Raw genomic sequence first — 24,835 nt, forward strand, 5'->3', positions numbered from 1 at the left:
TGAAATACGTAACTTGCATTGCACGGCCACTGAGTTTGGATATCACTTATGGACGAATAAAACTCGATTCGATTAAAAATTTTATTTTTTAATTTTATTTGATTAATTTTTTTACTCAAGTTATTTGAGTTGTAGTTTCATAAATTTAACTCAACTCAAAAAAAGTTTAAATTCGAATCAAGTTATAAAATAGAAGTTGAATATTAACTCGAATAACGCAAGGTTTTTAGTTAATTATAGGGGTGTTCAAACGGTTAATTTGGTTACCGACCGAACCGAATTAACCATAATCGAACTTTTTTTCTTTAATCGAACCAAAATTTATTTGAAATTATTAACTAAAACAAATTTCGGTTAATTCGATCAATTTTTGAATTAATCGAATTTTTTAAAAAATTTCTAATTTATGTAACAATTGAATATTTTTTAATTCAAAAAACCAATTTACAATTATAATATCTAATTAAAAAATTAAAAAATAGTCATTTAGTATTGTGTTTTTTTAATTAACTAATATTGACTTAAGTTTAAAAGTTACTAGATCTTAAATTATCAATTGAGTTTTAAATGGTTTGGGTTGTGCCTATATAATATATTTAAAATTTAATTTTGGCTAATTCGGTTTCGAACCGAATTAACCGTTAACTGAATTCTAAAAAAATTAGCGGCCGACCGAATTAATCGAACTAATCCGGTTCGGTCGGTTAATTCAGTTAAAGCCAAAAAATGAACACCCCTAGTTAATTAGTGAATTAATTTTCAAGTTTGAGTCAAGTCCCTCAATTTTGTATGATATATTTATATCACATAAGAAAAAAATAGGAAAAAATATGTGTATTATATATGGTTAAAGAAATACATTTAAATTTGAATCAAATAGTATCATTATATTATAATTTTTTTTTAAAATTAAATTTAAACAAAAACTCGACTCAACTCAAAAAATATTTTAAATCAAATTTAAATTATAAAATATGACTTGCCAATTTAAATAATTCAAAATATTTTAGCTCGACTCAAGCACATAGAACGCTGACACTAACTTCCCAAGAGAACGTTTTGCAAGTTTTGAGTTCCCAATTGCAAGATAATTATTCTTTAAAAATTTTAAATTCTAATATAATTCAAGTTTTTTTATTTTATATTGATAATTTATTTTCAACTCCTAAAATTTTATAAATTCACTATCCGACATAAAATCATGTGTCCATCCTTAAACCTTATGTCAATGCAATCATTAAATAAAATTCAACCACAACTCCTTTGTCTTTCTTTTATTTTTGAATCGTTTAGAGTAACTATACAATAGTATTTATTCGTAATTTTTCTCAACTATTAATAATACAAACACTCTCTATACACATAACCACTCAAACTCATGACTTTAAGACAAAACAACATTCTCTCTAATTACTTGATGTCTTCAAATTCTGTGTTTGTAATTAGACTAGTGAGAAGGATTTAGGTTGTGTTCATCGTAATTATGAAAGCCTTTGCAATATTAGAATAGAAGCATCATCATTCTCTCAACGTGCATGTGAAAAGCCATTGAATTCCAAACACCTAGTCCATGTGCAAGAACTGGTTCAAGGAGTAAGGTTCCGTCGTTTAATGAAGCCACGCTGTAATTGATATTCGTGGAAGTAGTCAAACGAGAACTGGTTAAGGAGCAAGGTCAACATCCTTCCTTCCTTTTTCAAATTTTGCTATGGCCAGAAGAGACGCTCTAGATCATAACGTTGACGTATGATACTGCTGTCAAGTAATAATCAAGCAAAACTAAATCTCAGAATAAGTAATCGTGGCCACTTCAAATATGGATTAAATTAAATCCGATTTACATCAAAAATCAAAATATTTTTAAACCCGTTAAGTAATTTTAATAATAAAAAATCATAAAAAAGATTTAGACCTCCTTAGAGATTAAGTTAAAGATTTTGAATTTGACCAACAGTATCTATAAGTCATATGGGCATTGTCAATAAATAAATAAAATCTTAAACAAATATTATTTAAAATAAAAATCAAAATATTTGTTTGGACACTTGAGATGAGCAGCTGGTTTGGTTTTGTCATTCCAGACTTTCAGTTAGGGATGTGATTCTCATTTTAATTTAAAAACTAAATAATAATAATGCACACAGCGTACACGAATACAACATTAATCGACGGTGGCATTAAACAAATACAAATTATATTTAACTAATTAGATCTTCCTCTTCAACATTTGAGTTTGAATCTGTTGTGTGGTAATCTTAGCTGCAAACTGCTTCAATCGCAAGTGCCTTACTAGTACCAGTACACAGGCCCTTATCGAAGTTCTCTTCTGTTAGTTCTATGGCACACTCGTTTTTACCTAGGCAGACCTGTCGTGTAAGAACATTAGGAAGAGAATCAGTGTTAGTTAATATGTATTAACCCAAAATGCAGATATGCTTGTTCCGTAAAGATGACTATAAATAATCACGTAGATCGTGGTGCCTACGGTTGCGGCTTAGTTTTTCGGACATCCTTAATCCAACTACTAGTTCCTTGGCATCAGATTCTACTGCCAACTTTTGTAATATTTTGCCAATTCTTGGATACGCTTAATTCCTTGGGAGTCATTGTTGGCACTAGACAACTTGTGGCTTTATGGTGATGCTATAACATTAATCTTAGGGATAAGTGAAATGACAACATATAGCTGGAATAGGGGCAACTCGTTACCTTTTCGACCACCGATGTTGAGTTAGGGTCGTGGCAGTCTCCCTTGCTGTAAGATCCGCACCTTCCGGTAGGGTTTCCGAAGCTAGCGAATTTCACATTAGATATGGAAGTATTTTTTGGGCACTTCAGATGGGCAACAGATGATTTTCCACTTCCAACTTTAGATACCGACTCTTGGTCTACCATGGGGAAGTCCTCGGCGACGTGAGAACATAGGCTAGATGTTTTGCGTTTCGAGAACATAATTTTCGTTGGATCTCCACCTTTCTCCTCGAAGATCACCAAAATGTTCCCGGATGGCTTGAACCAAGAACGAGGGACGTGGTACCTGGTTAATCACAGAAACACATTTAAATCACTCCTCCAAGAGAACCTTTTATGTGATCAAAGAAAGTATCACAACACCCTTTAATGTAATGCATTTACTATGAAGTCCAAGTTCTTGAGAAGAAGAATTTTATCTGTGACTGGACTTACCATCTTTGTGATGGTTCTCCACAACCGGTAAGGCACTTGTCTGGGAAGAATTTTCCTCTGTAGTCGCACTCGTCTACGCACTTCTCATGTTTAGAACTTTCTATTGGCCAGTATCTTCCAATCTCTTCCCCGTTTAACCAGGCTAGACCTTTTCCCATATTAATCATGTCCAAACCAACTGGTTCATCCCCTGATGGTGGATCCACAACAACCTGCCATAGTTTAAGTGCTTGAATTCTTACCCTTTCTTTTTGCTCAGTGTTGAACACTGCTAGATTTAGCAGTAAAGTATTTATCTCCAAAAATTATTTATCCTGAACTAAATTTGAACAAGGATTCTTTTACCTTGTACCATGTCAAAGGCTGGTTTTTTGGTGGTTCGGAGGTTGACACCCACTTTATGCCATTCAAACCATCTGGCTTGTATATACCCAAGTGTTCTCCTTGCAATCCAATCTGCATACGACATATCAAAGACAGAAAAGGCTTTCAGAGTTTTGAAGGGCATACCTATTTGATAATATTTCACTCTTAGCTTGTAAATTTATTGTTGAAAATATTTTGATGTTTTGATATAACAAATTAAGTGTTAATGAATTTTAAGATTTTATATTGAAATTTAAATTATATATTCGATTAAATTATTCGAATATCAAAAATTATTACTCCAAGTTTTCAAATGTCTATTTCAATCCTTACTCAAGTGTAAAATTAAGTTTCAATCTTAAACTATTTTTGAAACAATTTTTACAAAGTATTTCGAGCTATATTCGAGCTAAAAATAAACTTTATTTAGTATGGTATCGATACCCCTATAGGGTACCGATACCCCTATGAACATTTTGGTTCCGAGAAATAACAGAATGCTCAGATGGTATCGATACCCCCATGCAATGGTACCGATACCCCCTCAGGTGGTATCGATAGCCTCAGGCATATAACGGTCGAAATATTTGAATTTTACAGTGCATGTACCGATACCCCCCGCTCCCAACAGACAAATTTAAGTGGTTTTTCATACTACAACGGCTCTAACTTCATCCAAATGGTTCCCAACGGTTAGAATCATCCCAAGGTGTATTTAAACAAGTTCTAAAGCCATTGATCAATAAGAAATCATTGAGAGACAAGAGAGAAAGCATCAAATACTAATTTTGTGAAAATCAAACCAATTTTCCTTCAATATTCATTTTGCTTTCAAGAACACACATTGTGCTCATTTGTAATCTTTTTTTAGTGTTCTTTTCTTGTTCTAGAATTGTGCAAACATCTTACCTTGTGAGGTTTTCTTGTAAGTTTGCGAAATTTGTGCATTTCTCTTTGGGAGAAAGTATGCTCAAGAATTGGGGTATAATTCTTGAGAGAGTTGTAAGGTTGCTCTTTGTCCTCAAAAAAAAGAATAAATTAGTGAATTTGTTGGAAAATCCTTAGTGTGGATAGTTAAGGTAGGGACGTAGACTTTGGTTGAGAAAGTCAAACCACTCTAAATCGCTGTGCAATTACTTTCAATTTTCTGCAAAAGCTTCCACCAAAATTTTAATTGCCAATTCAACCCCTCTTGGCCGATTCGATCGATTAACTCAACATTTGGTATCAGAGCCCCATTCATTTGAAGGTTTAATCGTTTCTTGAGTCGATTCAGGAAGAGTTATATCGATAATCAAGTCATCAATGGTCTCTACTTCAAACTCCGACTTCGGTCTTGATTCATTGCCCGTCAACAAGCATCCTTTCTTCAATAGAGCTAATTATGCTTATTAGAAGAATAAGATGATGTATTTCATTCAAGCAAGTGACATGGGAGCATGGAATATTAAAGAAGACGCAATCATCGAGGCTAAGAACTTAAAATCCTTTACCCTCGATGAACTTATTGGCTCTCTCCTCACGCGTGAAATGATGATTAAAGAAGAGGCAGACCTTGAGAAAAAAGACGAGCCAAAGAAGGAGACAGAGAAGAAGAAGAGCGTGGGAGTTGCCCTCAAATCAACAAAAGATGAGAGTGATTCAGATGAAGATGATGACGACGAGGAAATGGCATTGTTTGCCAAACGGTTTAGAAAAATGATGAGGCCTAACCGAGGAAGAAAATTCAAACGAAATGAAGGCTTCAAAAATGAACCAAAAGAGAGACTCGATCATTTGCTATGAATGCAAAAAACCGGGACATGTCAAATATGATTGCCCACAATTGAAGAAGAATGGTCAATCAAAGGCACAAGGCTCACGTGGCTACAAGGAGCGATGAAGAAGGTTTCGATGAAGAGGAACAAGAAGTAGCAAACTTGTGCTTGATGACATTCGGGGAAGATTCTAAGGTAGCTTCTAACTCATTTGATTTAGATGATTTATCTTATGATGAGCTATTAGAAGAATATATCGGGTTGGCTTCGGATTATGAAAAATTATTTTTAAAATATAAAAATGATATTTCGAAATTGAAAAATGAAAACAATCTCATATCCAAGACCAACAATGATCGTGAAAGTAAAATCGGTGATTTGCAAATCAAACTAGAAGAGTTTGAAAAGAAAATTTTGGATTTGCAAAATTTACTTTCAAAGGTCAATGATGATCATCAAAAGAAAATTGATGATATTAAAGCTTCTTTTGATAAAGTTGGAACAAAACGTTTTGAAAATAGAGAAAATTCAAAATCCAACTTTGTTAGAAAAAGTTTTAAAAACTACAATCATATATAGGTCTCCGAAGAACCTCTAATGAAAAAATCGTTAGAAATATATGAGTTCCTAAAGAACTCATTACTACTAAAGATAAGAATATACTACACAAATGGATACTTAAGGGGACTAGGATTTTAGAAACTAATGAATATGGACTGAAAAGAATTTGGGTATCAAAAATAAAAAATTAATATATGTTTGTAGGAAAATGAGCATTGCTACAAGGCACGGGAAACAGATTCAAATTCATGGTACCTTGATAGTGGATGCTCAAGACACGTAACCAGAGAAAAAGAGCCGGTTCATAGAGCTTAACGCTAAAAATGGAGGAGAAGTAACTTTTGGTGATAATTCAAAAGATCACATTGAAAGTATAGGTACAATAGGTAATACATTTTCCATACAAATTAAAAACGTTTTATATGTGAATAGATTAAAACATAATCTTTTGAGTATTAGTCAATTATGTGATAAAGGGTTCAATATCATGTTTGAAACTAATGGTTGTAAAGTTATTGACATTGCATCTAATTGAATTATGCTTGTTGGTCATAGAATATGAAACATTTACATGGTGCATTTAGATTCCATAGATATGAATAATTTATGCCTAGTTGCTAAGAATGAGCATGATAGTTGGTTATGGCATAGGAGATTAGGACATACTAGTATGAGTGTTTTGCAACGACTAATTCAAGGAGATTTAGTTCGAGGGTTGTCTAAGCTTAAATTTAATAATGAAAAAATCTGTGATGCTTGTGCTAAAGGAAAACAAAAGCGAATTTCTTTTAAATCCATTAATGATGTATCCACTAGTAGAGTATTACAATTGATCCATTTAGATCTTTTTGGGCCATATAGAATTTCTAGCCTAGGTGGAAAACAATATGCATTTGTATTGGTAGATGATTATTCTAGATATACTTGGGTTCTATTTTTAAGTACTAAAGATGAAGCATTAGAAAAATTCATCACGTTTTCAAAAGTAATCCAAAAGGAAAAATGTTACACTATAACTAGTGTTAGGAGTGATCATGGAACTGAATTTGAAAATCTTGGATTTACTGAATTTTGTAATTCTAATGGTATTAGCCATAATTTTTCCGCACCTAGAACCCCTCACCAAAATGGAGTTGTTGAGAGGAAAAATAGAATTTTAGAAGAAATAGCTAGAACCAAGCTTTGTGAAAACAATTTGCCAAAATATTTTTGGACGGAAGCCACAAATACCGCTTGTTATGTTATTAATCGAGTAATGATTAGGCATATTTTGAAGAAAACTCCATATGAACTTTTTAAAAATAAAAAGTCTAACATTAGTTATTTTCATCCGTTTGAATGTAAATGTTTTGTTTTAAACAACGATAAAGATAATCTTGGCAAATTTGATGCTAATAGTGATGAAAAAAAATTTATGGGTTATTCCTTAAATTCTAAAGCTTATCGAGTATTTAATAAAAGAACTTTAGTTGTAGAAGAGCCTATACATGTTTTCGATGATAATCCCCTTCCAAGGAAGGATTCTTGTATGAATGAGATGATGTAGGCATTATAAATATAAATGACGTTGAACATGACGTTGGAGAACCATCATTAAAGGAAGAAACGAAAGATGAGGAAACTCAAGATCCTCTCGAGAATCCAACCATTGAAGAAAGTAAAATCTCTTACCCAAGGGAATACAACTATGTCAAGGATGGTGAAATAATAGGTGATCCATCCAAAGGGGTAACTCGATCTTCTCTTAGAAATATTTGTAATTATGTTGCATTTATCTCATGGATAGAGCCTAAGAATATTAAAGAAGCATTAAATGATGAACATTGGATTATGGATATGCTAGAAGAGTTAAATCAATTTGAGAAAAGTAAAGTATGACCATTAGTTGAAAGGTCTAGTAATAAATCTACTATAGATACTAGATGAGTATTTAGAAATAAGCTTGATGAGAGTGGTAATATAGTGAGAAACAAGGCTAGACTTGTTGCTCAAGGGTACACTCAAGAAGATGGCATAGACTATGATGAAACATACGCTCTCGTAGCTATGATGGAAGCAATTAGAATGTTATTAGCATTTGCATGCTTCAATGAATTCAAACTTTATCAAATAAATGTTAAAAGTACATTTTAAAATAGTTTTATAAAAGAAGAAGTGTATGTGGAACAACCTATTCAAACTTTATCAAATGAATGTTAAAAGTACATTTTAAAATGGTTTTATAAAAGAAGAAGTGTATGTGGAACAACCTCCAGGTTTTGAAGATTCAAAATTTTTGGATCATGTTCTTAAATTGACAAAAGCGCTTTATGATTTAAAACAAGCTCCTAGAGTTTGGTATGAAAGATTATCAAATTTTTTAATCAAAAAAGGTTTTTCAAAAGGGAAGGTTGACACTACATTATTTTTGAAGCATAAAGGTAAAGATTTATTAGTAGTTCAAATTTATGTTGATGATATAATATTCGGTTCTACTAATGATGTTCTTTGCCAAGAATTTTCTAAGCTAATGCAAAGTGAATTCGAGATGAGCATGATGGGGGGCTCTCATTTTTCTTGGGACTCCAAATCAAGCAAAGAAAAGATGACATCTTCATCAATCAAGCTAAGTACGTCAAAGATATGCTCAAGAAATTTAGATTGAAAAATGGAAAACCTTATGTTACTCCAATGAGTTCTTCTACAAAGCTTGACTTGGATGAAAGAGGTAAATGTGTGAATGTTAAATTATATAGGTCAATGATTGGCTCTTTGCTTTATCTAACCGCAAGTAGACCGGACATTATGTTTAGTGTTTGCTTATGTGTTAGATTTCAATCATGTCCTAAGGAACCACATTTACTAGCCGTTAAGAGGATCTTTAGATACCTTAAGGACACTCCTAGTTTAGGATTTTGGTATCCTAGAGACTTTAGTTTTAGCTTGCATGCCTTCTCTGATACGGATTATGGATGATGCAAATTAGATAGGAAAAGTACCTCCGGTACTTGTCAATTCCTTGGAAATATATTGATTTCTTGGTTTTTAAAGAAACAAAATTGTGTTGCATTATCTACCACTGAAGCGAATACATTTCAGCTGGTAGTTGTTGTGCACAAGTTTTATGGATGAAACAACTATTTGACTATGGAATTGAAGTATGTATCATTCCTATTAAGTATGACAATACTAGTGCTATTTGTCTCACTAAAAATCTCATCTAACACTCTAGAACTAAGCATATTAAAATTAGACATATTAAAAATAGAGAAAGCAAGATAAGTGAGAGAGATAGAAACGTAGAGAGAAAAATTGAAAGGAAAGTTTTTTTCCGGGAGTGTTTGGTCGGCGTTCATCGATAATCTCAGTAGAAGAGTGTCTCGACGAGAGTTAAGGGAATTGTTCTTAACTCAGGGTCCGGTAGTCAGAGTGTTCATTCCTAAAGAAACAAGGAATCCAAAATACAAATTCTCCACTTTCGCCTTTGTTCATTTTGGTAACGAGGAAAGTCTAAAACGGGCTATTAACAAGCTGAATGGTTCATTGATGGATGGTCGGAGAATTACAGTTGGTGTTGCACGATACAAGGATGCTCGTACGAGGTCAGCAGGGCAGAATAGTTCACTGGAGATGACTTTAAAGCAGGTCTCAGTTGATACTTCAAGGTCAAAAGAGAAAGTTGATATTAACAGGAGTTTAAGGGATGAAAGATCTTACAAGGATGCCTTACTGTCTAATAGATTGAAGAGTAATGTATCGGACCAAAGGGAAATGGCATATGAAGGTTGCAACAGAAGAAGAAAAGGCATAAAAAATGTGGGAAATGCATATTCCTTCAGAGAGCTCCAGTTGGGTGAAGAGGTCATTAACGGGGATTATTAAACATTCTTTTGAGTTAGAATTAGTCCAGAAGTCTCTAGTTAATGAAGGTCTTGAAGTTCAGATTGCCAGATGGGGTTACGTTTAGAATTCATGTGTTGTAACCTTTAAGTCGGATGAGGAAAATGTTGGATGCATGGTCGACGAAAAAAGATGAATTACTTTTCTGGTTCGATAGGTTGGCACCTTTATTGAATGATGATGGCATTCCAATGGCTTTTTGCCTCATAGAACTATTTGGGGTTCCATTATTATGCTGGCAAAACACCTTCTTAGAACGTTTAGCAGGGAGGTGGGGAATGGTGGAAGATATCCATGAAGATACAAAAAACAGAGAAGACCTCTCCACGGTGAAGATTTTGATCAGGGTGGCGAGCCCATATGATGTCCCTGAGGTGTTAACACTTGGAGCTTATGGAAGATCTTATACAGTGAAGATTAAGCGGGGTTCGATACTTGAGTATAATTCAGAATTTTCTAGCAAAGCGCCGGTGGGAGGTTCCGATGAAATTCAAATTGGTGAGAAGTTTGCTGGAGAGGAAGCTGACAGGAGTGTGTCAAAAAGTATGGAAAGTGCTGAACATTCAGAAGAACACAGCAGACAAAAGGTTGACTTATGGTTTGACAAAGGAGCTTACATGAGTTTGGTTGGAGCAGGTGGGGAAAATCATATCCCAATGCTTAACAGAGATGGGAAAAGCATTAATTGTGAGGTGTCAGACTGCCAGGATCTTAGGAGAAACAATTTGGGTGATTATGCCGGTTTGAGATGCAGAGTTTTTAATTTTTCGGCTGATGGGTCTGAAGCCCAGTCAGTAGAAAGTGGACAGCCTGGTTCTACAGATTTTAAAATAATTCCAGCTGGGCCAGCTATTAAATTGGATAGTTTTGGGAGAATGGACCAGAACCAATTTATTGTTCAATCTGTCAACATGGAGGAAGCAAATAATGGAGGTATATCTCATTCCAGTTTGATGCTGCGCAGTGGGGAAGTAGAGCTAACAGCAGCAACTAAGATGATCGACTCTAATGCCCATGCTGGAAAAATGATTTCTAGGGGAAGATCGCTTCATCGATCTAATTCATCTTTAACTACTAGGAGTGACCCGTTGGAAAGGAGAAGAACGGTTAGTTATAAAAAGGTGTATTCGAGATCAAGGGAGAGAAGACATTGGCCATTAACTACAAAAGAGGAAGCCTTAGACAAGCTAAAGGGTAAGGAATTGGTGCTAAATTCAGTTCTGCCAGTCAGTCCAGTAGCAGATTTTAATATGGATGGTTGTGTGAAGTCTACTGAGGAGAGGCATGTTACTAATAGCAGTTTGGGTTCCACGTGTGAAGGGTGGCTTTCAGAAGGTGATGATTCTGATTTCAATTCCACTGCATTGATTCGAAGAGCCAAAAGGTTGTTGATAAGGGAGGCATTGGATCAGGCAAGCATTTTAACAATTTCTTCTCCAACTTTTGAGGCATTGGATCAGGCAAGCATTTTAACAATTTCTTCTCCAACTTTTTCAGTTCTATTGGAGGAAGCCTTGGCTACTTGGGAAGTCAGTAAGCTTTTGGGGTGTCTTTCAAGGAAGGGAAGTCAACTTTTTTGGAAAAAAATATTAAGTTGGAGGAAGATTTGAGGCTGGTTTGAGCTTCGGTTTTCTTGACAGTTTTGGTCTTTTATTTTTGTGATGATCAACCAATTAACAATTATTTCATGGAACGTTCGGGGATTGGGAAGAAAGGAAAAACAAAGATCTGTTCAAAATTTAGTTATAAAGAAACGCTCTATTTTTCTTTTGCTTCAAGAAACGAAAATGGAGAAGATTCAGGGGCATTTTTTGAGGAGGAGTGGCTTGAATACCCTTCAAGGGTTTACAGAATCTCCAGCAGTGGGTTCTTCTGGAGGTTTATTGAGTTGTTGGGATGAGGGCGTGTTTGAAGTGGAAAATCATGTTATAAATAGAAGGTTCATTGCTACTTTTGGGAAATTTCGAACTTCACAACTTAGGTGTGGTTTTATCAATGTTTATGGTCCTACTGTTGAAGAAGAAAAAGCTTGCTTTTTTGAAGAGTTAGCTGGTTTTATTTGTGGTCAGAGTATTCCTCTTTGTGTGGGAGGTGATTTTAATGTGTATTTTTCAGAAGAGGAGAAGATTGGAAGAGCCCAAAACATAAATTCAATTATAATTTTCAGTCATTGTATCCAACAGACAGGTTTAATTGATCTACCTCTGCATGGGGGTAGGTTCACATGGTGTAGCAATCAAGATATACCCACCTTTGTTAGACTAGACAGGTTCCTTGTTGATGTCCGTTTCTTGGAAGCCTTTCCTGAGACTATACAGTATTTGTTACCTAAGGCTATATCAGATCACAATGTCATTTTTCTTGAGAATGGTGGAGTTAGTTGGGGTAAAAAACCATTCAGGTTATTCAGTTATTTGATGGATGAAGAAGGTTTTCAGAATGTAGTTGGCTCTACTGTACAAAACTGCAAGAGTAATCACAACAGAGCTGGAATTTTTTCTATCCTGAAATCTACCAAATTGGCGATCAAGGAATGGCCAGGTAATAGAGATCAATACCCAGCTGTAGAAATTGCAGAATTAGAAAGGAATATCCACTTAGCAGAGGAAAATTTCCAGCAAATGCAAGACCCTAATGGTTGTGAAAAAGCTGCAGAATTGAGGACTATGAGAACATAATTATGGAAGCTTTATAAAATTGAAGAACATATTTGGTTTCAAAAATCAAGATCAAAATGGGTGCAAGCAGGGGATCGTAATACAAGATTTTTCCATGCATGTGCTTCAGTCAGGAGAAAGAGGAATTTTATGAGTGTTCTAAATATCAGTGGTGAGATTATTCAAGATCCAACTATCATCAAAGCTACTGTTAAGGACCATTTTTTTGGAATCTATAATTCTAAATCTACCTTGGAAGTTAAAGATTTGAAGCTGAATTTTTCCAGAATTTCTGTGGAGCAAAGTGTTTTTTGGAAAGAGAATTTACAGAGGAAGAAATTTGGGAAACTCTTCAATCGTGTGATAGTAACAAAGCTCCCAGACCGGATGGATTAAATATGGGCTTTTTCAAGAGATTTTGGTCTATTATAAAGGTAGATATTCTGAAATTTTTTCATAATTTCTATATGGGGAAAGATTGGGAACATGGAGTCAATCATACTTTCATTACTCTTATTCCTAAGGTGTCTAATATTGGTGGATTAGATGTTTTTATAAGCCTTGTAAGAGGGTTGTACAAGATCCTTTCAAAATGTATTTCAAGGAGATTAAGGAATTGTATTACTGGTTTGATTAGCCCAACGCAGTTTGCATTTATTCCAGGTCGTCAAATTCTGGATTGCTCTCTTATAGCTAATGAGAGAGTTGACTTTTGGAGGATGAAAGGGCTTAAAGGATGTGTGTTTAAAGTGGACTTCAGAAAGGCCTATGATACTGTGGATTGGTCCATTCTTTTTACGGTTATGAAGAAAATGGGATTTGGCTTCAAATGGAGTTGGATCAGACAATGTGTAACAACAACCTCAATTTCAATTTTGATTAATGGGGTCCCTTCTCAGGAATTCCCTATAGCAAGGGGTCTCCGTCAGGGCTATTCTCTATCTTATATGCTTTTCAACTTGGTTGGGAAACTTCTAAACTTACTGCTTTTAAAAGCAGTATCTGAGAGATTGTTTTTCGGACTGCAATTTGGAAGAAATGAGACGGTTTTTAATTTCTCATCTGCAATTTGCAGATGACTTAATTATTTTCTGTGGAGCTTCAAAGAATCAGATTTTAAATGTTAAGAGGGTCCTAAGAGTATTTGAACTCATTTCTGGCCTTCAATTGAATTTGAAGAAAAGCATATTATTTGGTGTTAATACGGCTGCGGAGGAGGTCGAGGAGTGGGCCTCGTCTATTGGTTGTGCAGTTGAGAATTTTCCCTCTGAATATCTGGGTTTACCTCTCGGTGCATCTAGGAATTCTTCCTCTCTTTGGGATCTGGTGGTTTTACAATTTAACAAGAAGCTTGCAGGTTGGAAATCGAACACTCTTTCATTGGCAGGAAGGTTAGTCTTGATTAAATCGGTTCTCTGTTCACTTCCAACCTACTATTTATCTCTGTTTAAAATTCTTTTGGTTAATTCAAAATCAATTTATCCACTCTATGTTAAATAAAAACAGATTCATTGGGTCAGTGGTTAATTCTCATTAAAGAAGACTATTGAAATTTGAAGTTGTGCAGAATTCAAGTTGGTTGTGGTCAGTTTATCCGTTTTGGCAGGACAAATGGGCAATGGACTGCCCACTTAAGGTCTCTTTCCCAAGGTTGTTGCTATCTCTTCAAAGAGTGGTAAATTGATTGATTTCGGCGAGTTTAGTTCTTAGGTTGGATTTGGAATATTCGATTGAGAAGGAATTTGGCTGATTGGGAATTTGAACAGTGGACTAATCTGATGACAATCATTTCTAATTTTTGCTTGTCTAAAGATGCCAACGATGCTCTGATCTGGAAAGGGGGTGGTGTTTATTCTGTTAATTCATGTGTGAAGATTTGTTCCTCGGTTTCTCAGGCGAACTCTTTTTGGAAGAAAATTTTGTGGAAATGATTGGTGCCACCCAAGATTTAGACTTTTATGTGGCAGGTAGTCCTTCAAAAATTACCAGTGAGGACTGAACTGGCTAAAAGAGGGGTTTCGGATATTGTAGATCTTTCATGTCCTTTATGTAATTTGGTGGATGAATTTTCTTCTCATTTATTTCTCTTGTTTTGTCGTGTGGTTTTTGTGGAATAAATTTTTGCAGTATTGGAGTATCAGTTCGGTTTTTCATGGAAATGCGCAAAACTTTCTTCTAGCTTGGGAAGATCTAAATTCCAGTTCTACTATTTGGAACTTTATTCCGGTTGTTGTTATGTGGACTGTTTGAAAAGTTAGAAATGACATCGTCTTCGAAAGAGGGAAGTTAGATCAAACAAATTTATTTTTCTTAACTAGAGTAAGGCTTGCATCTTGGTTCCTAGCTAAGTTTGCAGATTCAGTCATTTCTTTGGATTCCCTTATCAGTGATCCTTCCCTTGGGGATTCATGTTACCCTCCAAACAAATCAATTGTCTCTAACATCCCGTGGTCCCTCCCTCCTAAGGGCTTTGTCAAATTAAATGTGGATGCAACTACTAGTTCTGACTGGAAGAGCAGTGGAATTACGGGTATTCTAAGATATGAAGAAGGTTTACTTTTAGGTTCTTTTAAGACGGCTTCTGATCCGGGTCCTCCTATTCTGATGGAGTTAAAGGCTGTTAAGGAGGGTTTAAATTTCTTTCACTCAGTGAGAGGAGGTATTAAGGGTCGGTTGATTATAGAATCAGATTGTAAAATGGTAGTGGATTGGATTAAGGATGGATCTTGTTGTCCTGTTTTCTATGCCTCCATTGTTAGGGAGGTAGTTGTTAAACACAAAGAAGTCGAGGGAGTTATTAGATGGGTGGCTAGGACAGCCAATATTGAGGCTGATGGTTTGGCTAAGTATGGTATTGGTTAATTTTACTTTGTTGTTGGGATATTTTATTTTGGGTTATTAAGTTGTTTGTAAGGGTTTTATCTTATTATTGTAAATCTTATGTATCTTTATTAATAAAGTTTAAGGCACTCTTTTCCTCCTTCCTCTGATTAAGGAATTCAATATGAGTTCCTTAAATCATGAAGGGGGTTTTTAATGAGACCTCAATTCCTATAAAAAAAATTAGACATCACTTCATTAGAGACTATGTCACTAAGGAAGATGTAGTTCTAGAATTTGTTGATACTTTGTATCAATTAGCGGATATCTTTTCAAAACCTTTAGACAAAGAAATATTTTGATTGCATTCTTTGCTTTTAGTTAGGGGGAGTTTATGATTTTAGAAAAAATTAATTTTATGTTCAAATAACTTTTAAATATAGATTTGATTGATTGAACATAGTTAGTTTTCGTACTATGAATTTCCAATACCACTAGAGCTCATTAATTTAGCATTGTAAGTGTTTAAATACAGATTTTTGACATTTTTGTACATAGAGTATCGATACCCTCAACACATGTATCGATACCCTCCACGGGGTCTGTTAATAAACCTCTCTTTCTCAAAACCTTCTTTTATCTCTCTCGCCGTTTCCTCTCCTAAAACTCATCATAATCTTCATTTTCGCTAAATTCTTCAATAAGAAGTCAGAATTACATCATATTTCATCTCCTAATTTTGCTTGCTTCATAAAATCGTGCAAAACATCACTACATTCCACTCAATCCAAAATATTCAAGGTATTGTTCAAAAACCTCTATTTTAATTGATTTTTGAACTTATGACTAGTTTAAATTAGTTCTAGGTTGAAATAATTATCGGGCATTGATCACATGTTATTTCTAAACTAGATTCTACAACTAATTTAATCAAAAACACAATATTTTTCAAAATTTCAAAATATAAAGTTTTATTATTTTTCGAAAATCATGACTTTAATTGATGTTTTTGATTCAATTATGTTGTTTTTATGAAAACTATACGAATTATAATTCTCAAACATTATTTTCAAAATAGTTTTCAAAACTTTACCCATTAGGATTCGATTTAGAGAATCTTAACTATTGAGGACTCATTTGAGTTTTTGGATTGATTATATTGCATACATGTTTTTAAATATACAGGTTACTTATCCAAATCCGATTTCATAAACCATGTCAAATCCTAAACGACCTAGGTCTTCTTCGAGTCGTTCGAGTCAAAATTGACCTCAAAACCCACCTCCAAATCCAAATCCTCAAATTCCCGAGTCTTTCCCACAAATTTCAATGCAACCGTCAGTGTAGCATTACCAAGACTTCGACAATCAAATAAAATATGAAGAGAAATTATTCTATAGCTCAAACTCAATAAAGCAAAATACCTTGTAGGTCCACTTAGACATAGATAAATCCAATGTTCCATTGTTGATCCCCTCGATCTTGACACTTGTTAGACCTGCTCCTACCCATTCATATAATCCTCCTGCATTCTAATAACACGAGTGGTCCGACTTTCAAAAGCAAATCATGAGAGAGCAAGAGACACAGTTCAAGTTAATCATAAAAAACTATACAACATCTGGTAAAAGAATAGAAGGAAAGAGAATTATCAAATCTAAGTTTCTTGCAGATGATTGCATATATAAGAGATAGAGAATTTTAAAGCTCAAGATCAGATGTGGGGTGAGGACAGATGAGAACCGCGAAATTGCACAATCGGCTGGAGAAGATTCAATGATGCAAAACACAGAACACACACAAAATAAAAGAGGGAAGATGAATGGACACCTTATACTCCCAATCTAAGGAGAAATTCACTCATTAAAGTGGGAAATAAGATACATGGAATAATGTTGAAAAATATATTCTTAAATTACCCAACAACCAGCTTTGATGTAGATTATGCTGTTAAAAGTTTCGGCACTGCATGTTTCAAATTAGTTGAAAAGAAGGAAGAATCAAGGAAACAGAGCTTGTTGAGAGAGTTAAAACCAACACTGCTGCAATGGAACTCAAAACAAATATTGTAATCTCTAAACAAACAGGTAAGAAAGAAAGTGTTTTAAGAATAACTAACCTGTAGGCCTACTGTCATACTTAACAGTGCAATTTCATTCTTTCCTGCCTTAAGAGAGATTGGATTCTTAAATTTGAAGGGTGAATGCGAGCCATTCCCAGAAGCACTACCTGTAAAATGTCAGAAAATTTTTTAAATTTATTACAAATATGTCCACGTGATAGACCTACAGTAAACTAGAGGAAATACAATTTCATAAAAATTTATAACTTGCACATAAATCAATTAACGATATCCAATAACTAAAGGGCATCTTGGAACATCAGAATAACCTTGAAGTTTTTGATTCACAAAAGCATGAAGAGCATGACCCTTTGACTCAATAAGAAGGACTGGACGGCTTGCCTTCTTCAGAAATTCTTCATTTTCACTAATAATTATGCTGCAAGTAAAGGATACTCGTACTATTAGCTGGGAAGCCTATATTAGAATATAATAGAAACAAGACAATACTAAAAAGGCATATGCACTCCACTACCAGGTCGAGTTTGGATCATGTTAGTATCCCAAAAGAACTCAATATCTTAGCCAAATTTTCCTTTGAAAATATGCTTCAATATTATAGATAAGGTTCTTTGTTTCTCAAATGGTAGAAGGTTCTGAAGTTATGAAATAAATACAACAGCAAGATGATTTTAATCGGAAAAGAATCGTAAAAATTAGATAGAAAATCAAATACTTCAATTTGTTTCTATACTAACTATAGGTTTAGAAAGGCCAAATCTCCAGATACAGCTAGTAGAAACAATGGACCACTATCGGACATTAAGATGTTAATCAGGTGATAAAAGATAAAATGAGAAAATTCAAACATTTATGAATACCAAAGTTCTATATTAATCCAAATATGAGGGAACAACATGAGAAGCTCATACTTCACTAGAATCCATTCCCTTTTGCGCCTATTTGTCAATCCTTTATTCATCCAAATCCTATTAAACTCCGAAAGACATAAATTTAGCCAGTTACACAGAAAGACAAACCTTGTTGTATACCACAGGTAGTCGGTAGTATCTTTAGTGGTATTTATATGATCCACAAAACCATTTTTGATGAAGTCAGCCACTCCCCAAATTCCAGTATTCTCCACAAATATATCCCATTTAAGATCTTTCAAGCCTTTACTTGCTGATGCGACCGATGGCTGCAACTCCTCAGGTGCCATTTCAACTACAGAAGTCAGGGAACCTACCTGTTGACATTAGGAAATGGATGAAATGTTCAAACATTGACATTTGGAAATATTAAAAACAAAAATGGAAATTTACCTCTGCCGTGTTAAACACAACATTCTTACAGTCAGGCAGAATACTGACTGACCATGCAGGCAGGTGATATGACACATTCCGGAACACTACATTTTTGTCAGTTTTGTCATCCAGGTTAGCAAGAAAGGCAGCACATACTCCTGAACCATCATCATAAACATCAGCCTGCAGTGAAGTGGTTGTTCAGATAATGATAGTCAGTGAAAAGAATAGAGTAACCTGATCAGTAATAAATACAGTAAGTTCTATATATCTGCCAAATTTTACAGTAAGTTTTATAAGGGAAGGGGGAAACAAGTGACTCAAACATATCAACAATAAAGGCTTAATGATATAAGGCATTCTAGCATTAATTAAAATTTCTGCTCCTGTCCTGAAAATGATTCATATTAAGAGAGCATGTTTACCTAACTAATCAAATTCTTCTATCGGAGAGTTTAAATTGTTTGACATATTGTGCTTGATCTCCCAATAATTATTTATATATTTTCCATTCTTATTGGCCAGCTACTTAACGTCCAGATAAATTTGACTAACTAAAACATACAGGATTCATATGTTGGTGAAAAAAGTACTTTTTGACCTAGTTGTTAATATAGAAAAATTTATGAAAACAAATTGCTTGTCTCATAATATGTTTCTTCTTGAAGATTTCAATTGCCCTCCAAAACCCTTTTTCCTTTGTGCTTCCAAAGGAAATCTATATTTCTACAAAAACAACAAAACCAAGACTGGCAGAAAGGATGTTTGAGATGCATATAATGGGATTCTCTTGAACTCATTACAACATTTTTATTGTCATGATCGGAGGTTCCTCATAAATCGGGTAAGGTAGCAACTGCAACTGAATAACAAGATGGAAGTATGGGAAAAAAGAGATAGCCTCTGTAGTAGAGTGTAAGGTGAAAAGACAGAAATAGAGGGAACTCTTGAGTTGGTGTTCTTCCTCAACATGAAGTGAAGAACACTCGAGAGATGTAATGGTACTAAGGAAGAGTAACAATGATAGGAGAACAATACTGTTATTTGAAACTAAATGGTAATGAAAACAATTTAGAAATGAAGCAATGGCTAATGCTAGGAAACGTGACTAAGAGGTTGCAAATAATTTAAACTGGTATGATTTGGAGAACTCGATAATTTTCATGAACTAAAAGGACATTTCAAACTGGAACATGAGATACAAGGTGACAACTGAGTTTATAATAATATTAGGGATTAGAAGTTTAATGCATAAAAGCAAGTTTAACAATAAAAGCTTACCTCTAGGGAAGGACCTAGTGATAAAGTAGTTGGTTCACTCTTCAGCAATGCATGCTCAGATAATTTTATAGCTCTATGCAGTTCCTTTAGGTGTCCCCATTTTGGAAGCCTAGGTAACCCTACAAGAGAATCCAACAAATACTTAATGCTATGGCGGAGAATAAACTTACTAATAGAAACCATTAAAAGTAAAACGGCTTACCATACTCATCAATAGGAGCTTCATAATCATAACTAGTTGTAATGAAAGGTCCACCTGATGTTCGACCAAAGTTCGTTCCACCATGATACTATACCACAAGAAAATATAATAATATGCCAGGGAACAAGATGACGTAGAAAGCACTAAGAAGTTAACTACATTTGTTCAAAAAGATATCTATCACTAAGATTGACTAGCACACCATGTAGTAATTATGTACACTTCCTCCTTTCTGGAAAAAACGAGCAACAGAAAAAGCAACATCTTCTGCCGGCCTGTGAGGATCTCTTGCCCCAAATGTTTTAAACCTGGAAAATAAAAATACTGACTGCCGCAAAACTGAAAAGAAACCATATGATCATACACCTTCCCACATTTGAAGTGATTTGTTTGTGGATACTTCAAGAAGTACTTTGTCACTAGGTAAGATAAACATTTCTGCCTCAAATTACAATCAAAATGGCATAAATGGACTGTTGAAGAAAATGCTCGACTCCAACAGCAGTAATGTTAACTAAAGGTGACAACTGGACAGGTGGATCAGGTCATTCAGATTCGAGTTTCATGGTTTAGGTCATTTAAGGTCCAAATTGTTTGAGTTTTAAAATTAATTGATTTAAGTTCAATTTGTTTAAGATTCAAATGATTTCAGTTTCAGATAATTTGAGTTGGGTCACTTCAAGTTTGAGTTTGGACAGTTCTGCATTGTTGATTTTTCATAGTCAAGTCAGATTGGATCTGATTCAGCAGGGTTTTCTTGCATAGTTCAGCTTTTCTAGCTCTAATATTAACATATTGTACATCTTTTGGAAAAGATGAAATCAACTGTTTGTAATATTTAATGTTATGTCTAGAATTATATATAGAATAATCTAGATATTTATAAGGTTAAATGGTTACAATGTTGACATATATCAATAATCTAATGACCGCTAAAATTTATAAATATGGGTGAGATTTACAATTGTAAAAAGAGTAAAAAAAGAGAGTGGAAATAGTGCAAATTACCATCCAGGCCAATTCTCAGTCCAAATTTTGGGATTGTTTGGAGAATTAGATGTGAATTGATCACAGTAAAAGCCATTACATGTACTAATCTGCAAAATAGATCATTTATTTCGTTATTATATAAATAAAATAAAAATAAAAGCCATTACATGTACTAATCTGCAAAATAGATCAATTCTTTTGTTATTATGTAAATAAAATAAAAATAATGACTCTGAAAACTTCTTTATTGGAAACAACCACGAGAAAATTTAAAATTTTAAAAACGAAAAACAAGCTGAAATCATAAAGTTGTTATAATAGAGAATATAATCCTACAAATCAATCCAACACAACCATAGTTAGCTGCTACACTAGTAACTATGTATATAATTGATAAATTGAGACGATGTTAGAGAGCAACAACTATTCATCCTAATAATCTAGGTTGACCATTTCAAGGCAAATAGGAAATTCATGCTTATAGGCCATAGATAACTGTACACCTACACATCTAATGAAATCTTAAATTACTGACTGATATAGGTTGGAAGGATAAATTCTGGAAAAATTTTATTTTTTTAATATCTTTGGATGTCTTGTTATAAATCTAATGTAGTATGTGTACTTACAGCAACAAAAAATGAAAACAAAGGAAGCAAGACATTCTCCGTATTGAAAGTAATTTAAATTGTTGAATATGAGTGAATTCGTTTTTTTTAATAAAACAGAGTGAATTCTAAGAGTTACTCATGCGCTTCTTAATATTTAGGTTTTTTTAATAAAGCAAACAAGACATTGATCTGAAATTAAGAAAGCTATAATATCCCAGAATAGTATATATCTACTGGAGAACAAGGAAAAGTTTAGGATTTTTTTTTCTTTTAAAAAACTATGAAAATTCAAGATTATGAGATACTGCAAAGTATTCAGTTTTGGCATCTTGCTTTAACCCATTCAAAAGAGTTATGAATATGAATTAATTTTAAAAAATACAATAGAAAAAAAATGTTATGTCATTCATTGGACATATATATGCAAACAGAAAGAATCATAGTTCATTTGTGTTGATTTCAAAGAAAATTTATGTTCAATTTGAATTTTATGCTATGCTTTTTGGATACATACATGCATATACATACATTACATGTGTGTATATTAGTATATGTATGTGTATACGTATAGACATATAGAGAGAATAATAGAGATAAAGACTGAACCTGTTGTTAAAAAGAAAAAGTGAAAGAAATCTCACCACAGAGTCGGGAGCATCAGATTGCTGACACATTATCCAAGGTACTCCAATATTTTGAGAAACTGCCATTTTAGCAGCCCATGTAACATAACGTTTTGCCCCATCTCCATAAAATTTTTCGTAATATCCATATTCATTTTCAACCTGCAGTTAATAGGAATAGGATGTTCATATACTGAAATCAATTGCTAAGTGGTGGAAACAGTCAATTGATTGATTGAATAAAATAAGCTTCAAGAAAGGAGAAATTGAAAATGAGAAGAAGAAATGAGAACAAACATATGCCCAGCATACCCCAAACACGTTTCATTTGAGAGTTACACAATCACGTAACACTCAAAATCACGAGCAGAGACATAGATAGGATACCAAATTTAATCGTTTGATAAAATCACAGTTGAATAAATTGATTCCGTATAAAAACAAACATGTGAATCATAATTAAAGATTTAAAGGAAAGTAATAAAATGAAAAATAGACCAGGACGGAGGACATATTAATGAAAGCTAGATCAGCTGGTTCGAAAAAGGAAATTTTCCAAGTTTAGTGGTGTACTTGCCTGGGCCAGGATAATTGGACCTCCTTGAGGTGCAAAAAGCTTCTCCTGCTTCATGAGGTTCACTATGAATGTCGTGAAATTCTGCATATAATGCTATGCAACAGAAAATAGCAACTCAATAAGTTAGCAGTAAAGCACAAAAGTAACAATTAATAATAGAATTAGAGATCACTACTGTAACCATTATTCCCCAAAATGAAACACCAACAAATCCAATTTCTCACCTTGAACGGCTCGTTGTCGGTTCGAAACACAGTCCCAGGGACATAGTGCAACCAAACTGGTACTCCCCTGTATCAAACACATTTTATATAATCTAAGAAATGAACCCATTGCTTCTAGATATTTTAATATAATCAAATTAATTTAAGTCAATGACTTCAGTCTAAACGTCGACATTTTATACTATACGATAAAAAAAGTAGTAAACACACCCAAAATTCCATTCAGCTGCTACAAAAGGGCCAATTCGAAGAATCATATACATCCCAGCTTGCTGAACTATCTTTACAAACTTGACCAGATCGTATCGCCCTTCAAAATTGTACTGCGAATCAACAATCAAAGATCAGAAGCTTTGAGCTTCACCAACAAAAAGTACGTCACATTTTGAACAATATTCGTCCCCACAGACCATTGCAACAGATTTGGAAAACTCACTTTTCCTGGAGAAAGCTCATGTCCATTCCAAAACACATAAGATTCAATTACATCGACCCCTCCTTCTTTGGCTGTTTGAACCAGCCCTGGCCACATCTGCCACATTACAGTTTAAGATTAAGCTTAAGAAAATCCACAATGTATAATCCAAAGAAACCAGTAAAATGGATAAACAACCAATTATTGGAGTTGCTTCAACTATAAAAGAAGAATAAGGAAAATCATTGCATCGTTGAAGAGATTGTGAAATCACATTAATCACATGACTTTGTTATTGAAATTAAAGCATAGTAGACAAACAAAAAGGAACCAATCAAATCCCATTTGGAAAATTTCGCAAATTTGGTGTTCTATTTTAGAAAGAGTAAAGAAGAAAGACTGACCCCAGGTACGCTGCGGGGGTAATGAATGGCAGCGGAAATGAGAAGCTTGCGTTGACCATCGATGATGAGAGAGCGACGGTCATAGGTTACATTGCCGGCAAAACAAGAGCTGAACAATGATGCCAATAAACAAAAGACAAGAGAAGTGAAGAAGAAGAAGGTGTTCATGTTCATATCTTTTCCGGATTTTTTTAGAGGTGAAGTGGTTTAGGTTTTATAGGAAAAAGACAGGTTGATGAGGTAAATGAGTGACAGTGATGAAATCTTCATGTGCATCGCTGATTGCTAGTGTGACAGACGGGCGTGAAGATTTGCCGCGTTTTTCATTTATTTATTTATTTATTTTTCACCGACTAAATATCCAATAAGTCGATCCACATCTTTTGGTGTTCAACCAGAGGTCCAATTCTTTAAATCCAGTCTTATACAGCTTTCCAATTTCAGATCCATAACAATCTTATGTGGATTTACATATAATAATAAAATAACTATAAGAATTATTTTGAACATTCTAATATATTTTCGAGGCTTATATTTTATGATTAACTGGAGCGATTTATGCAATGTCGTATCCGCTCAGGTGCCAAAGATCTAACAAAGAACTGAAAAATACCTAATTTACAGAAAGGTTTCACTAAGAACGGAATCAATGATTAAAGTTATATATAATTAAAAAATAAAAAATAAAGTAAATATATTTAAGTAATTATGATAAGAGAAAATAATTTCAGTGACCGAAAATACCTTATAAAATATGATTTTAACCATTTTTTTTTGGATTTACGAAAATGACCAACAAATTCGCAACGCGAACTCTAATTTCGCAACACATGTTCCAAAATCGCAACTCTAATTTCGTAACGCTAATTACCTATATAGGTAATTAGCGTTGCGAAAATGAAATTCACAACGC

General features: G+C 34.0%; 1 protein-coding gene across 1 annotated transcript; it reads right to left on the minus strand.

Annotated features, from left to right (window-relative positions):
• Positions 1-1,982: 1,982 nt before the first annotated feature.
• LOC120147676 (beta-galactosidase 10-like) lies at positions 1,983-24,126 on the minus strand. Its single transcript, XM_039160984.1, has 19 exons — positions 23,923-24,126; positions 23,540-23,635; positions 23,314-23,426; positions 23,104-23,170; positions 22,880-22,972; positions 22,321-22,464; positions 21,087-21,175; positions 20,281-20,386; positions 20,079-20,166; positions 19,877-19,995; positions 18,614-18,778; positions 18,329-18,537; positions 17,618-17,727; positions 17,346-17,455; positions 16,651-16,758; positions 3,532-3,642; positions 3,187-3,398; positions 2,710-3,037; positions 1,983-2,366 (listed from the first exon to the last, which is right to left on the minus strand). The coding sequence occupies exons 1-19, from the start codon at positions 24,094-24,096 to the stop codon at positions 2,256-2,258; spliced, it is 2,553 nt and encodes an 850-aa protein (XP_039016915.1). The 5' UTR covers positions 24,097-24,126; the 3' UTR covers positions 1,983-2,255.
• Between the last annotated feature and the right edge of the window lie 709 nt (positions 24,127-24,835).

The sequence above is a fragment of the Hibiscus syriacus genome, unplaced genomic scaffold, assembly GCF_006381635.1.
Source record: "Hibiscus syriacus cultivar Baekdansim isolate YM2019G1 unplaced genomic scaffold, ASM638163v2 tig00110940_pilon, whole genome shotgun sequence".
NCBI classification, from domain to species: Eukaryota; Viridiplantae; Streptophyta; class Magnoliopsida; order Malvales; family Malvaceae; genus Hibiscus; species Hibiscus syriacus.

What these genes read in the sequence shown, in the direction of transcription:
- LOC120147676 (XM_039160984.1), bottom strand. Translation starts at nt 24,096, where the DNA reads ATGAACATGAACACCTTCTTCTTCTTCACTTCTCTTGTCTTTTGTTTA. An exon ending in GTATGACAGTAGGCCTACAG is followed by an intron (nt 16,759 to 17,345) that starts GTTAGTTATTCT and finishes TCGTGTTATTAG; the next exon opens with AATGCAGGAGGATTATATGA. An exon ending in CAACATCGGTGGTCGAAAAG is followed by an intron (nt 2,367 to 2,709) that starts GTAACGAGTTGC and finishes CTTACACGACAG; the next exon opens with GTCTGCCTAGGTAAAAACGA.